The sequence below is a fragment of the Colletes latitarsis genome, chromosome 12 (assembly GCF_051014445.1).
Source record: "Colletes latitarsis isolate SP2378_abdomen chromosome 12, iyColLati1, whole genome shotgun sequence".
NCBI lineage: Eukaryota > Metazoa > Arthropoda > Insecta > Hymenoptera > Colletidae > Colletes > Colletes latitarsis.
In genome coordinates, this window is record NC_135145.1 from 18210732 (window position 1) to 18228608 (window position 17877).

Sequence of the window (17877 nt, forward strand, 5' to 3'; positions counted from 1 at the left end):
TAGTGGACTCCGGCCTCTATCTCATCTGCGCCATCTGCTGGAGTAACTAGGGAGTTACTTTGTGCTCCCTACAATGTCGTAGATTATAGCTGGGATATAAAGTACTAGGGAGCATAAAGTAACTCCTTAGTTACTCCCGCAGATGGCGCAGTGGGCGCCGATGCCATATCCCTATACGTAGGTTACAGCCTACAAGATCACACGAGTTACTATGAAGCGATAGTGCTGCCAATAGCGGGTCTTTGTAAATTTGGTATTCTACCATAGTAACACTATAAAAAAAACATTTCGACAAGACAGACGAAAGTTTTTGTATCGCTTTTTCAATTTCTTCTAATTGATCGAAATATCACGCTAATATAAATTGTAAACATGTGAACTAAATTTCAAACGACAGTATATTTACTGTGTACAGAATTCAATTTCCTTTTAAAATTTGGTGGAAAATTATGTCCTGTTGCAAAAGAACCGATGGACCTGAACCACTTTCTTGTAGTGGTGTTTGTGGTTAGTTTAATGGTGAAAAATGACTATGTCGATGACTTGTTTCAAGACCTGATTTTTATTTTACCCATTCGCGATTTGTAAATATAAAAAATGCTTTAAATAAATCTTAAATAAAATTTGAGTTTACACAAAATAATACTATTTACAAAATTAATCGGAGCAAGTTTTCGATACTAATATAAAAATGTATACATTGTTTTTCTAATTTTGCTTGTTCTTTTTCACAATATAAATGTTGCATATGATTGAATGTTTGATATATAGCGAACGAAAGGAAGAAATATTTGATATCGGATCCGCAAGTTCATTTTTACTTATGTCGAAACGATGGAGGGTGTTTTACATGTACCGACTGCAACAGTCTCCATTCTGCCGATGCCAGCGCGACAAACGCATGCGCAGAATGTTGTCAATGCGCAGAAGAAATGGTGTGGAACAGTAACAAGCCGCCTAAGCCCGATTGTAGATGGTTAAATAATTTTTCTGAATTGCGTCGTCAGTGGAGTAATCATGCTCGTCGGCAAAATTGTAAATGTTGCAATTGTAGATAACAGTGAAAACGTGTTTTCTATGATTAAATATTACATTTATTCTTTGGGGATGATGTTTAATAATGGAATTAATAAAATCAACAAATACTACTAGCGCTTTGTTTCTTTTTCGTTAAATGATTCGTATTAAATTTTAATACACCTGCAAAAAAATTATTAGCTTCTATGTATTTCTCGAAATCAAACAACGTTTGACACTTTTTTTTTATATATATGTATATAGATAAGCGAATTATTCAGATGGCCTGTTTTAGGTACCTTACTCTTCATTACTTTATATAATAAAAAATAAAATATAAATAAGCAATTTCTTTTTATCCTGTGAATACTAGATGGACAAATCTGCAACGTGAAACAGTTATTAATAATCGTATATTATCATTGTGCAAGGAAAAAAAAATCTACATGCTTGTTAGTCTATCGTCCTCTCACTAGAAAGAAGGCACAGCGTGTTTACATCCCCACTCTTGCTGCAGTCCGCTGATTGGCTGCCCAATGACCAATGCCTGTGGGTCAGTGGACTGCAACAGGAGTGGGGATGTAAACACGCTGTGCCTTTTTCTCGTGGAAGAATGGTACTTTATTCGAATTAATAAAAATAAAAAATATTAAAAATGTGTCTTTACTTTATTAACATAAATTTTGTATATTAGGAAACTCATAATGTTTATAAACGCCAAGAGTCCACTATTATTCTGACTAAACGAACTATTCTATAATATGCATGATCGCAAAACCCGCCTATCTGGTAACTATGTACATCAGTTATCAATGGTTTGTTGTCCATTGTAGCATTCTACTTGTGTGTGTAAATGTTGTGCTTTTCGTGCGTTCAAATGATTTGTAGAATACTTATAATTTAACGTAACGAGTGCTACCTAAATGACAAAAAGTAATATTTCGAAAATTGAATATCAATTTATGCATTTTCGTCGAAATTGGTTAGGAATAATCTTTTGAGGTTATTCCACATAAAAAAGTAGGAAAGTTGTGAATAAGTTTTAGGTAATACATAATTTTAACAAAATTTAATTTTGTTTTTCTATATATTAAAAGAAATTTACAAATGATTAGAGACTTATCAATATTATTGCATTCGGTTTTTAGGTAAAAAATGAAAAGATCACATTCTAGAAGAGACAGAACCGAGTATGATAGGGACTATCATAGACGCAGTTCACGTGATCGACATTACCACGATAGGAGTAGCAGAAGAAATGATCGATACAGAAGGAATCATAACTCCGAAGAACCGTACAGAGAAACACAATCTTACAGACGACAAGACGTAACATCCACACGAGACCACGAAGAAGAAAAAATAAGGAAACACGAAAAGGATAAAGCTATAGACAGAGAAATGGAGAAAAAAGAAGGAAAGAATGCTTCTCGCGAGGCAACAGAAAGGCAAAATCGAACGGTCGAGTTATTAACTTCTAGAACTGGCGGTGCTTACATTCCACCTGCAAAGTTACGTATGATGCAGGCAGAAATCACTGATAAATCAGGTGCTGCGTATCAACGTATCGCATGGGAAGCTCTAAAGAAGTCTATACATGGTTACATCAACAAAGTAAACGTCAGTAACATCGGACTTATAACTCGAGAGCTTTTGAAAGAAAACATTGTCAGGGGTAGAGGTTTGCTAGCTCGTTCTATAATTCAAGCACAAGCAGCATCGCCGACCTTCACTTCTGTTTACGCAGCCTTAGCTGCGATCATTAATTCTAAATTTCCTAATATCGGTGAGTTGATACTGAAACGTCTCGTGATACAGTTTAAACGTGGTTTTAGAAGAAACGACAAACCTCTCTGTATATCTTCTGGAACGTTTATAGCACATTTAGTGAATCAAAGAGTGGCGCATGAGATTTTAGCCTTAGAAATTTTAACGTTATTGGTAGAAACACCAACAGACGATTCCATCGAAGTAGCAATTGCATTTTTGAAAGAGTGCGGTATGAAATTAACAGAAGTGTCTAGGAAAGGTATCGAAGCCATATTCGAAATGTTAAGGAATATATTACACGAAGGGCAATTGGATAAAAGGGTACAGTATATGATAGAAGTTATGTTTCAAGTACGAAAGGACGGATTTAAAGATCACGAAGCTGTCCCTGAAGAACTTGATCTCGTCGAGGAAGAAAATCAGTTTACTCATTTAGTTACATTGGACGAAGCAACCGATTCTCAAGATATATTAAACGTTTTTAAGTTCGATGCGGAATACGTTAGCAACGAAGACAAATACACGCAGCTAAGTAAAGAAATATTAGGTTCGGATGTGAGTGGCTCGGAAAGCGAAGACGGCGACGAGGAGGAAAGTTCGGACGAAGATGGCAGCACCGCTGCGATAGAAGGCAAAGAGGATGTGATAGTAGACAACACTGAAACAAACTTGACCGCTCTCAGAAGGACAATATATTTAACGATACATTCGTCGCTTGATTTTGAAGAATGTGCGCACAAATTGATGAAAATGCAGCTAAAACCTGGCCAAGAAACTGAACTTTGTCACATGTTTTTAGACTGTTGCGCTGAAATGAGAACGTATGAGAAGTTCTTTGGGCTTCTAGCTGGTCGATTCTGTGCCATCAATAAAATGTACGTTACTCCTTTCGAGCAGATTTTCCGAGATTCGTATCATACGATTCATCGTTTAGACACAAATAAGTTACGTAACGTATCCAAGTTTTTTGCTCATTTACTGTTTACCGATTCCATATCGTGGGAAGTGTTATCTTGTATAAAGTTGACCGAAGAGGACACGACCAGCTCTAACAGAATATTTATAAAAATCTTGTTCCAAGAGCTTTCAGAGTATATGGGACTGTCCAAGCTTAATCAACGGGTTAAAGATGTTACATTGCAGGAAGCATTCGAAGGATTGTTTCCCAGAGACGATCCGAAGAATACTCGTTTCGCTATAAATTTTTTCACGTCTATCGGTTTGGGTGGGCTCACGGATGATTTGAGGGAACATTTAAAATCTCACCCAAAGCCCACGATAATGCCTGTAATAGAACAAAACAGCGAGAGCGTTTCAAATTCCAACGAATCCTCGCCTGCCAGTTCACATGTATCATTGTCATCGTCTTTGTCCTCTAGTACTTCCAGCTCAGACGATTCTGATGTATCCTTGGAGAAAGAGGTAACGAAATCGAAAAAAAAGTCACGAAAAGAACAGAAGAGAAAGCAAATTGAAAAACAGAAGAAGCAGAAGCAGAAGCAGAAACATAAAAAGAAAAGAAAAGAAAAATGAAATTGAAAAGCACAGAATCTGAATAGAATCGACAGTACAATGATTTCTTGTGCAAAGAAGAATTTAAACTTTCCCTCGTAGTCTAATGATCATTTTCTGAGCCTTTTGAACTTCTGTCTAAAACAAGCTGTAAATTAAATTAAGCATTTTAATGCTCGATGATATAAATATGTATCTATCCCCCGTCATACTGTAAAGTGTTTCAAATATTTCTCATTTTAAATAAATATATTTCTATGAATAATTAAAATGATTAATATTAGTACACCGTATTACATGTACCAGCTTTGATTATATAAATACGAGTGGTAGTTGTAATTAAAACTACTTCGGTGATTCTGTGAGATTGTAAAAATTGCTTTAAACGACATGAGAAAGCAAAATATAAAACTTTCATAACTTTGAAGGAATTATTTCGTATTCATCTCCACGTTTAAGTGCTTTGTTCTGTAAAGTTTTTTGAAAATGTATTGTAAAAGTCAATTATTTAATTTCGTATAGAAATCAAATTTAAAACTCAGTAGAACAGTAATCTTTATTAATAAAAAAAAGAAGCACACATCAAGGAAAATGGAAAGGCTTAACCTATTATAGCGCCACATAGCGGCATAATTTAATAACAGAAGGCGCGAAATTAAAACTGAATATTCTAACAATGAAAGTAAGCCTCCCTAATTTTTTGATAAAAATTTTTTTGAAGTGTTTGTGAGGTGATACCTGATAAATCTATGAAACATCTTAGCGCGGTTCGTTCCCGTTGTTTAAACAAAAAAATGTTAAAATTTTGCGGTTTCGAATTTGTTTTGTTGAGCATAAGAACGAGTTTCGAACCTAGTAATTTTTCTTGTTTTTAGTTTTAACGTATGACAAAAACAAGCTTTATTACATTGTACATCAAGAAACATTTAGTAGGTTATACCTCTTTGTTGCAGATCAGATCAGTCACTGACATTGATCATTATGTTTTAAGGTTATGCGGGTACCCGCAACATATAAACTGGCGGGAAATTCGATGATGTCGGGCCAAGTTAAAAGTCGAACGGGATCGATCTGAAATATCGTCATTATTATCCTACGATTTCAAAGTCGATATAAATAATGCAGAGAAGAGAAAACAAAGAAAAAGTAGCAAATATTTTGAAGTATACTGAGATATAGTATGACACTTTATTTTCTTGAAAACTGAATTTAGTGAATTGTAGTGCATTATTTTCGCGTCCTTAGCGCGCATGTCCTGGAGAACGAGATTTGATTCGTCGTTGAGGATAGACAGGAGATTTTGGTGTCTGCATCCAAAGGAATAATGGAATAGAAAATATTATTTCTTGGCTTGAGTTTTTTGAAAACAAATGCTTGTAGTTATTTGTTACTTTAAAACTGCCATGCTAGTCCCAAATGATATTAATATAGAGAAACAATTTTGTTTTTTTAAGTCCAAATTACGTATTACTTTATTCAAACTAATCTAGATATAAGGTTGCTTTGAATTAATATACGCGAAATAATGTTACTCTTGAATTGTGAATATAAAAATTAAGTATTCAAACTACAATTTTTCATTTATTTTTATCTTAATTATTGTAATTATTTTCTAATCAGATTGAATTTTGCCCAACACTGTTCTTAATAGAATAATTGTTTTGGACTCACGCTAATGTAACCATTTTCTTAATAATGTAGGAACTTATTTTCAAAGGAATACACGCACAATTACTGCTTAAGCTCGTTATTCATTAGCATCGTTTTCTCTTGGCGTTCGTTCGGTAACTGAGAGCGAATTAATTGTTGCATGCGGGTACTTCGCGAATTTATGGCGCCAGTAGTCCTGCGCAGTTATCATAAATCGCGATCTGCGCACGCGTCGATTTCGCATGCGATTTGAATACATAATAAATTAATACATACGCGTGAAATACTACACGTGTATATAAACATAGATACGTGAAATAATTTTTGAGTATACGTGTCCTTAATATAACACGTACCGAAATAAGTAAATACACGTGTATTTAAATATACTTAAAATAAGAATCTCTAGAATACTGATTTATTTTATTGATTGGTCGTATGAAAATTAAAAAATTTCTAGTTTTTAACGTATCGTTTAAACAAAATAATTTCCTCTTAATAATACAAAAATATACGTAAAAGCATTTAGCAATACGAATTGTCTTTTTTGTCTCCTGCCTTTTAAATTTAGGCTCTGTACCGTACTTTCCATTTACTAAGCAACGCAATGCGTGCATTAAAGGCCGAGAACAGGGAGTAAACGAAACACGAACCATAAGTCAACTTATCGTTCGTTCCCGAGCAGTCGTCTCCTATAAAACACCCACGTTTTTATCACCGCTGATTCAGTTCGAATGCAACATCATGTTGTCAATATACAGCCTCATAGCCTTGCATTGTTTAATTTTGAACAATGTGTCGATACTCGCGTTAAACAAAGCTAGAAATCCAGACATTGATCTTACGACAGTAAGTTGTTATACGTATATGCAAGATACATTGTTCGTAGAATTTAATAAAAAAACATATTTTCTTTATCGTATTCCACTTCTAATAGCCAGAATTAATAAGAAAATACGGGTACCCGTTGGAGGTCCATAAGGTAGTTACGGAGGACGGTTACATTTTGGAAATTCATCGAATTCCACACGGACGGAACAGTTACACGAGAAATTCAACGAGCGTGAGGCATCCGGTTTTAGTGGTACACGGTTTAGCGGGTAGTTCTGCGGACTGGGTTCTCTCAGGAGCAGAAAGAGCGTTAGGTATTTATATGTACCCTAATCTATATGTAAACATTTTTGAAAAGGAAATTAATTATTTCATAATTGTTACTTTTAGGATATATATTAGCTGACGCAGAATACGACGTATGGCTTGGAAATAGCAGAGGAAACATATACTCGAGAAATCATACTTCGATCTCGCCGTTGGACGCGCGCTTTTGGGACTTTAGGTACTACATTTGATCCAGAAATTTTAACATTCTCTTATTCACGCTGTGCACGGACGTTTCAGCTACGACGAGCTCGGCGCTTACGATCTCCCCGCGGTGATCGATTACGTGCTCGATCGGACCAAGCATAAGAGACTTTTTTATATCGGTCACTCGCAAGGAACGACGCAATTTTGGATAACGATGTCGCAGAGGCCTGAGTACAATGTAAAAATTAGCTTAATGATCGGCCTTGCACCTGTAGCTTTTACTGGCAACATACGCGGACCTATTACGAAACTGGCTAAATTAACATATATGGGCGTGGTAAGTTGCACCTGGGTCTTTTTCGTTGCGCAACGCGAATACAATTACGATTACGTTTCTTTTTCACTTTTTAACGCATTGCCGACGGGAAACGAGTATTCTCGTTTTACGATAAATTTGTGTTTCTTTAGTAATATCTCCGACAATACGAGAGAAAAATACTATTATCCACATACAGGGTGTTGGGCCACCTCTGGGAAAAATTTTAATGGGGGATTCTAGAGGCCAAAATAAGACGAAAATCAAGAATATCAATTTTTTGATGGAGGCTTCGTTAAAAAGTTATTAGCAATTGAATTCAAAAATTTCAAATCGTTCTGGAAAAATTATTTTTGGTTGCGGGGGTCATTTACAATCATTTTTGGTCATTACACATACACCCGAAATCCTACGTACTTTCGAGAAAAAAATTCGAGTAGATACTGAAATTTTTAGACGAAATTAAAAAATTTCCATTCAAACTAAAAAAATTATATTTAATTACAGGGGTTAATTACAATCATTTTTGGTCATTACACATACACCCGAAATCCTACGTACTTTCGAGAAAAAAATTCGAGTAGATACTGAAATTTTTAGACGAAATTAAAAAATTTCCAATCAAACTAGAAAAATTATATTTAATTACAGGGGTTAATTACAATCATTTTTGGTCATTACACATACACCCGAAATCCTACGTACTTTCGAGAAAAAAATTCGAGTAGATACTGAAATTTTTAGACGAAATTAAAAAATTTCCAATCAAACTAGAAAAATTATATTTAATTACAGGGGTTAATTACAATCATTTTTGGTTATTACACATACCCCTGAAATCCTACGTATTTTCAAGAAAAAAATTCCTTACCGAAAATATAATTTCTGGCCAGAAATGTCTGCCCGAATTTTTATGCGAATCTTTAAAACGTCATAACTTCTGAACGGATTGGACGATTTTAATGTTTAAAAAAGCAAACGCCGCGTATTTTACTGTAGAATATGTAGCCATTATAAAAATATTCGAAAAGTTATTTCTTGACTCCGTAATGTTAGAAGAACCCTATAAAAATGATTTAATTTTCAAACAGCCATAACTCCTACAATAGTGAATATATTTCAATGAAACTTTTTTCTGAAGTAGAGCTCATGGGTACCTACAAAAAAGTATTTGACAACTTTTCTGTAGGGCGTCAAACAAAATTACTAAAAATGAAAAAGGAATTTTTAAGAAAAATCGACAGACTAAATTTTTCGACGAAAAAAAAAATTTTCAAATCGTTCTGGAAAAATTACTTTCGGTTGCGGGGATCAATTACAATCATTTTTGGTCATTACACATACCCCCGAAATCCTACGCACTTTCGAGAAAAAAATTCCTTACCGAAAATATAATTTCTGGCCAGAAATGTTTGCTCGAATTTTCATGCGAATCTTTAAAACGTCATAACTTCTGAACGGATTGGACGATTTTAATTTTCAAAACCGCAAACGACGCGTAGTTAGATGAAGAATATGTAGCAATTATAAAAATATTAGAAAAGTTGCTCCTTGATTCCGTAATGTTAGAAAAACCATATAAAACTGATTCAATTTTTATACGGCCATAATTCCTACAATAGTGAATATATTTAAATAGAACTTTTTCCTGAAGTAGAGCCCATAGGTACCTACAAAAAAGTATTAGACAACTTTTCTGTAGGGCGTCAAACAAAATTACTAAAAATGAAAAAGGAATTTTTAAGAAAAATCGAGACACTAAATTTTTCGACGAAAAAAAAAATTTTCAATATTTTGGAAAAATTATTTTCGATTGTGGGGGTCAATTACAATTATTTTTGGTGAATAGACATACTTCTGAAATCCTACGCATTTTCGAGAAAAAAATTCAGTACAGACGGAACTTTAAACGTTAATAACTTTTTAACAAAGCCTCCATTAACAAATTGGTATTCTTGATTTTCGTCTTATTTTGGCCTCTAGAATTCCCCATTAAAATTTTTCCCAGGGTTGGGCGAACACCCTGTATAGCTCCTGAAAATTTTAATAAACCATATTAATTACAAAAATACTTATCACATTTTTAGTGTACACATGTTGAAGGAATTCTATTTCATTAACACTAGGTTTACGGACGCTCGTTGCGCATATTTTTATTGTAATTTGCTGTGTTAACAGTTACATTAAAATGCAATTTTTCTTTTAATTAGAGTGCATATTCATATCATTACATCAATTAAATCCAACATAAATTGCTAACAAATGATATTTATAAGTTCTCTAACGTTAGGTTTAGAATCTCGATGCGTCAAATTAACGTATTCCGTAAACCTAGTGTTAAAATCATCGTATAGGAAAGTTTTAAGGAAAATGCACCGTCGTTAATGTGTTAATATACCTGATACTTTCGAGCACCGTGAATCGAAGTATAAATAAATCAGTAAATTTCACTTAAAAAGAAGTACAATTGTGCTTTCCATCCGTGAAAGGAAATTCATAATAGCATGGTGGACTGTATAGAAGGGTTAAAAATTTTCTTTTGCCAATTCTGTTTGAATTTCCATTTAAGAGAAAATATAAATGACAATTTCAATCGCTGAGACGCTTTGTAACGACACTGACATTTCTTGTAAAGCAATTATACTGTACAATTTTTTAGCTAATCGGCGAGACGTTCGGTTACCCGGAATTACGTTCACGTTCCGCGTGGGGAAAGTTTGTGTCGAACATACTGTGTAAAGAAGCATCGACGACGCAATTCCTTTGCAACAATTTTCTGTTCTTGGTGTCCGGTTTCACTCAGTCGGACTTAAACGCGGTAAGAACTCGACAACTCGATAAATTCCTCGTTGGGTACGTATGTTGGATTTTCTATACAGGGTGTTCGGCCACCCGTGGAAAAAATTTTAATAGAGGATTCTAGAGGCCAAAATAAGACGAAAATCAAGAATACCAATTTGTCGATGGAGGCTTCGTTAAAAAGTTATTAACAATTGAATTCAAAAATTTCAAATCGTTCTGGAAAAATTATTTTCGGTTGCGGGGGCCAAGTACAATCATTTTTGGTGAATACACATACTTCTGAAATCCTACCCACATTCGAGAAAAAAATTCGAGAAGGTATGAAATTTTTAGACGAAATTAAAAAATTTCCAATCATACTAAAAAAATTATATTTAATTATGGGGATTAATTACAATCATTTTTGGTCATTACACATACCCCTGAAATCCTACGTATTTTCGACAAAAAAATTGTTTACCGAAAATATAATTTCTGGCCAGAAATGTCTGCCCGAATTTTCATGCGAATCTTTAAAAAGTCATAACTTCTGAACGGATTGGACGATTTTAATGTTTAACAAAGCAAACTACGCGTATTTTGATGGAGAATATGTAGCAATTCCAAAAATAATCGAAAAGTTGATCCTTGATCTCGCAAAATTAGGGAAACTCCATAAAAATGGTCCAATTTTCAAACAGCCATAACTCCTACAATAGTGAATACATTTCAATGAAACTTTTTTCTGAAGTAGAGCTCGTGGGTACCTACAAAAAAGTATTAGACAACTTTTCTGTAGGGCGTCAAATAAAATTACTAAAAATGAAAAAGGAATTTTTAAGAAAAATCGACAGACACTAAATTTTTCGACGAAAAAAAAATTTTCAAATCGTTCTGGAAAAATTACTTTTGTTGCGGGGGTCAATTACAATCATTTTTGGTCATTACACATACACCCGAAATCCTACGCATTTTCGAGAAAAAAATTCGAGTAGATACTGAAATTTTTAGACGAAATTAAAAAATTTCCAATCAAACTAAAAAAATTATATTTAATTACAGGGGTTAATTACAATCATTTTTTGTTATTACACATACCCCTGAAATCCTACGTATTTTCGAGAAAAAAATTCCTCACCGAAAATATAATTTCTGGCCAGAAATGTCTGCCCGAATTTTCATGCGAATCTTTAAAACGTCATAACTTTTGAACGGATTGGACGATTTTAATTTTCAAAAACGCAAACGACGCGTATTTAGATGAAGAATATGTAGCAATTATAAAAATATTAGAAAAGTTGCTCCTTGATTCCGTAATGTTAGAAAAACCATATAAAACTGATTCAATTTTTATACGGCCATAATTCCTACAATAGTGAATATATTTAAATAAAACTTTTTCCTGAAGTAGAGCCCATAGGTACCTACAAAAAAGTATTAGACAATTTTTCAGTAGGATGTCAAACAAAATTATTAAAAACTAAAAACTAATGTTTGAGAAAAATCGACAAGGGCGTAGGTGCCTAAATTTTTCAGCGAAAAAAAAAGATTTCAAATCGTTCTAGAAAAATTATTTTTGATTGCAAGGGTCGATTATAATCATTTTTGGTCATTACACATACCCCTGAAATCCTACGTATTTTCGAGAAAAAAATTCAGTACTGTCGGAACTTTAAACGTTAATAACTGTTTAACGAAGCCTCCATCAACAAATTGGTATTCTTGATTTTCGTCTTATTTTGGCCTCTAGAATCCCCCATTTAAATTTTTCCCAGGGGTGGCCGAACACTCTGTATACGTAATTGATCCTTTAAGGTTTTGTTTATCCATTAACGCTAGATTTGCTAGATTTATGATCAAAATGCAATTTTTCTTTTAATTAGAATATTAGATTCGTACCGTTACATTAATGAAATTCAATGTAAATTGTTAACAAATAATATTTACGGACCCTGTAATTTTAAATGTGGAATCTGGTCAAAGGCTTCCGTAAATCTAGCGTTAATCATTATTTCTATTTATGCTGATATACAAAGTGTTTCATACAACTGAGTTATAACTCTTGAACGATAATTGATAGAACATTTCATTAGACAACTTTAAATGGATGATGCGGGTCTTGATACATGCGAAGGTGTTAGAGAATAAAGAGATACATTCGATGGTGCATAAAAACAGTACAGTTCCATAGAAAAAGGACTTCAAATCATCAGAACACCTCCATTTCTGTAATTCTGTTCAAGCTTCTCTAATGAACTTTTTATCCCTCATCCTCTAATAATTATAACCTGGTCCCAGTTACGTGAAACACCCTGTATAAACGTTACTCTATTGCACGCATACTCTATGAATTTTCAAAGTCGATTTTCGCGAAGACTTCCAACGATAAAATGTTATTCTTCTATTTCCATTTATTTTCGTACTCTCCCGCCACGCTCTGTACAAATACTTAACAATAAAACTTACCAAAGCAATCAGAATGACCCATTCGTAATTTGTAATAAATCTCGTAAAAAACTTTTTGAAAATTTACTGCCATTTTCTATAAGAGAATGAATAAACATTACCATCGTATTATACATTTTCTCACGTATCTATCGTTTTAATTCATTTGGTACAATTAAATATGTTGTTATTGTCGGTAGTTCTAGAGTTAAATGCCTTTGGTACGATGTAATACAGCCCTGAGACTGATACTAACGTTCTTAGGAACGAAAGAAACTACGTTTATCGCGACTCTAAACGACTCTAAACTGGGAGACTCTGCTCAACAATCTTGTAACCTAGTCTGCTTTTCCTTGCACGCTTTCTTTCCCTTTTTCGCAACTTTTGACTCGCGTTTCTCTTTCCTTGACCTGCTTTGCACGCACCGTCACCTTGTCACGATTCTTTCGATCCTTGACCAACCGCGCCCAATTCTTTCCTCGTTAATCCGCTGTCACCCATTGAAACTTTCCTATATAACGTGATAGAAAACATACAATTATTCTACTCGACACACGCCTATCGTTGACATTTATTTCTCAAGATATCCTTATTAATCTATTAGAACTGAAAAAGTTGCGCTCGCACAATCATCGAATTGTCTGCTGCCCAGGGCCACTCTGAACAAAAAAAGAGAAAAATAATACATGAGTTGGGTGCACTGTTCACTGAAATAGCCTTAATTATTATTTTAAAAATAGATAATTATAAAATATCGCGAAAATAGTCTTAAAAATTATTTTAGGAAAAATTGAAATATTATAAAATGTGCAAAAGAATATACAAGAAAATGACCCGCAAATTACCACTAGTATAAAAAAAAAAATAATTTCTCGTACCCCTATACAATGTGTTAACATTAATTTTTATTATTTTACTTTATATGTGAGAAATGTTAAAAGTTTACTTTAGTGATTTTGTCCTAAATCAGGCTATAAAAAAGGCTCTATTTTAGTATTAAAAAGATCTTGATTGTTCCAAATTGTTTGAAATGTTATATTCGAACTACTCCATTTTTTTCAAGTCGTTCGATTCTTACGAGCTGGTTCACTAGTCTGCGACTCGACTTGAATCATTTATTCAAATCGAGTCATTAATCACAGTCTTCCATTTCTGCACCAATTTATTCCAATAATATCTTGAAACCCAAATACGAGAGACTTTTGTTTTGCGTTGGAGTATTCAGGAATATGCTCCTTAAAATACAGAAAAAAAACAACAATTAAATTAACGAAAAATTCACTATTGTAAATAATTACCATTATTTTGCTTCACTATCATAGATGACATAATGTTATAATATTATAGAGCCATATTTTTAAATCAGTCTCTGTTTCGTTACACATTTGTAACTTTTAATCGCTTTATACAGCATTACCATTAATTTGTCGTTATCAATTTTTTTTATTATAGAGCAATAATACCTGTAAGTATTCATTTAGTTCATGAATTAATAATAATACAGAATTTATTAACAAACGTACCAACATTTATGAAACCTTTTTAGAAAGTTCAGTAATTATTTAAAAAAGGGGGGGCCCACCGATTTCGATGATTTTTGAGTATGTTATAGAAATCAACATTTTGAACAACTTTTTTCCATACATATAACCGCCGTTCGGCCTTAGTTTTCGAGATTTTTCTTCAAAACGATCGCTGCTACAACAATGAATTCTGTATATACGTACTTACAGTGACTGCAACTTAAAATCGTACACTTAGTGGTTCAGCTGATATTTTTTCAATAAAATATGAAAATTGTACTAATTTATTGAAACTCGTATAGAGGTATATAGTGTAATGTTTCTTTATTTGATACACAACAACAATATAGAAAAACCTTTAATAGTAATCAGTAAATTAAATAAAATTTGAGGTTAACTATCAGTAAAAATCGTACACTGTTGGTAACATTGGAAATCCGGTGAATCCCCAATTGCTTTTTATGTACAATGCTTAGTAACAATTGAATCTAGCTGATTTAGCAGCATTTTGATTGTTATATGCGTTGTTTTGCCACAAAATCAATAAAAAAAGACTTAAAATGCGACAAACTACAGTAACAAAGCGTGAATTATACATATTTCGATCGAATTGAATAAAAAAGTAAGATTACACAATATTATGAACAAGGAAAGCCTTAGAAAAGCTTTGCAAGAAGAATGGTCGAAAATAACACCTGAATTTTGTGAGAATTTAGTAAAATCAATTCCTCGACAACTACAGTGTGTTTGAAATTCATTTGGTTACCCAACTACATATTAATATGAAAAATTTGTATTATATATTATTCTAAAATTGTATCTTAACCTCAAATTTTATTTAATTTACTGAGTACTACTAAAGGTTTTTTCATATTGTTGATAGTCACTGTCATGTCTATGGCAGCGTATGTATAAGCGTTGAATCGCCGATTGTTTATTGTTTTTATACATTGAGGTGACCAGCAATGGATGTGTATAACGGGTGAGCTTAAAAACTCGATTTGAGCTAAGCGACCGGCTTAAAAAATTCTAACCCAAAACTTCCTTAAATCTAACTATTCTACCTAGTAACTAATATAATGGATTAGGTTCAAGTTAGATTTTCTAACCTATCTGCCACGCATTCATCTTCTATTTTAATTTTCTTTATCGATATTATCCGAAGTTGGAAAGATTTCTTGATAACGATATCAATGCAGAACTAAATTTAGCTTGACACATTATATATTATTTAGTCGTCATGGCGATATTAATACAAACAAGAGAAAAAATCAGCGATCGTGAGCTCATGCAAACAGAGTCACAGACGTGTATCCGATACACTGTATCGTCCTTCCACGAGAAGAAGGCACAGTGTGTTTACATCCCCACTCTTGCAGTCCGTTGATTGGCTGTCACCGATTCGTCATCGTTATCGACCAATCAGCGGACTGCAACAGGAATGGGGATGTAAACACGCAGTGCCTTCGTCTCGTGAAAGGACGATACATATAGTAGTAGCAGCAATCTTTTTGAAGAAAAATCTCGAAAACTAAGGCCGAATGGCGGTTATATGTATAGGTAAAAATTGTTCAAAATGTCGATTTCTACAACACATTTAAAAATCATCGAAATCGGTGAGATCCCCCCCTTTTCTAAATAATTACCGTTTCAATTTGTTTAGGGCAATCTGACAGTGATTATTGGCCACGTTCCCGCGGGTGCTTCTTGGAAACAATTAGTCCACTTCGGCGAGGGATACATACACAAAGGTCAGCACCCATTACGTTAACAAAAATAACAATCGATGGAAATTTCGATAAATGTTTCAGATCGCTTTAGAAGATTCGATTACGATAACGAGGAGAAGAATTATCGATTGTACAATTCTTCGAAACCGCCAGATTATGAATTAAATAAAGTGACTGCGCCAGTCGCGCTTTTTAGCAGCGTCAACGACTTGCTAGCAGTACCAAAGGTAATTATATAGCACTAAATATCATTTGGTTCGATAGTAAATTCCACTGAAATTGTTGTATTATAATTTTAAATATGTATACTATTAAATTGATTATTCTATTGAATCTTGTTTCATTTTTAGGACGTTGAACTTCTAAAAAGAAAACTTTCTAATGTCGTGTTCCACGATGAAATAATATCAACGAAAGCCTTCACTCATTATGATTTTATATGGGGAAGATCTTCTGTAACGCTAATATTTGATCCTATATTAAAATTGTTGGCACTATATAAATAACGATACTTGCACGATACCTTAAAAATTGGTAACTAAAATAACTACTAATACTAGTAATATTACTAATATTAGTAATTATATAATAATAACTAAAATAATATATTGACAATTTCGCTTGTTTCATTTGAAAAAATATGTATCGATTGTCAATAAAATTATTTAACTTTATATAACTTTATAAAAAGAAAATTAATTTTCCAAAACGCCCAGATTCTAAACGTTCTTTAGATCCCGAAAAAAAACTTACATTCTCAGTATTAATGAAATATTCGTTTGCCAATATAGAGTTATATTATTATTAATATTTATTAATGTACAGAATCGAATGACTGCCAATCGTGAAACATAAATTAAAAATTTCATTGACAGTATTTATACGTTATAACGTTTTAATATGGGTTAATATTCCTCAGAACAGGGGACAAAAGGAAAGCTTGATTTATTCGTTAGTCAGCTTTTTACATCAGTTTAACGACTGATATTCCATTTATTTCTACTTCTTGTCTTCGTATTTTTATTATAAATAAAACGCACTACATAAATCTCCTATTTTTCGTCTCAATTATACGATTCGTTTTCAATTACTGATCGTTATTAACAATTGCATTATTAAACAACTTGCTTTTTAATCCAGTGTTGACCAAAGCCGTCGCCCCGGAAGGCAAACACTGTACAAAACACGGCTGCGTGTGGTGTTTGTTAATTAGTTGGTACCTAGTTTATGATCGCCTTTTTAATATCGCGCGATAATTATTAAAAGAGGAAGCAAGCAGAGGGCCTCTATGCTGGCCAACACTGCTTTAATCGACAGTTATTTCAATGGAAAACTGACTTTTAAATAACAACGTATAAATTGCTTTAAAATTCCTCATATATATATATATGTATATATGTATACAGGGTGTTCGGCCACTCCTGGGAAAAATTTTAATGGGATATACTAGAGATCAAAATAAGACGAAAATCAAGAATATCAATTTTTTGATTGAGGCTTCGTTAAAAAGTTATTAACAATTAAACTCAAAAATTTCAAATCGTTTTGAAAACATTATTTTCGGTTGCGGGGGTCAATTACAATCATTTTTAGTCATTACACATACCCTCGAAATTCTACCCACTTTCTAAAAAAAAATTCGAGATGTGAAATTTTTCGACGGAAAAAAAAAATTTCAGATCGTTTTGGAAAAATTATTTTCGTTTGCGGGGGTCAGTTACAATCATTTTTAGTCATTACACATACCCTCGAAATTCTACCCACTTTCTAGAAAAAATATCGAGAATGTATGAAATTTTTCGACGGAAAAAAAAATTTCAAATCGTTT

At 33.2% G+C, this 17877-nt stretch overlaps 1 protein-coding gene across 1 annotated transcript; it reads left to right on the forward strand.

Moving 5' to 3' along the window:
- The first annotated feature begins 294 nt into the window (after window positions 1–294).
- Ncm (pre-mRNA-splicing factor nucampholin) lies at window positions 295–16634 on the forward strand. Its single transcript, XM_076779356.1, has 12 exons — window positions 295–507; window positions 772–1035; window positions 1712–2063; window positions 2166–4308; window positions 6472–6798; window positions 6887–7094; window positions 7171–7285; window positions 7348–7591; window positions 10230–10388; window positions 15983–16070; window positions 16131–16276; window positions 16400–16634. The coding sequence occupies exons 4-12, from the start codon at window positions 2173–2175 to the stop codon at window positions 16553–16555; spliced, it is 3579 nt and encodes a 1192-aa protein (XP_076635471.1). The 5' UTR covers window positions 295–507; window positions 772–1035; window positions 1712–2063; window positions 2166–2172; the 3' UTR covers window positions 16556–16634.
- Window positions 16635–17877: the final 1243 nt, after the last annotated feature.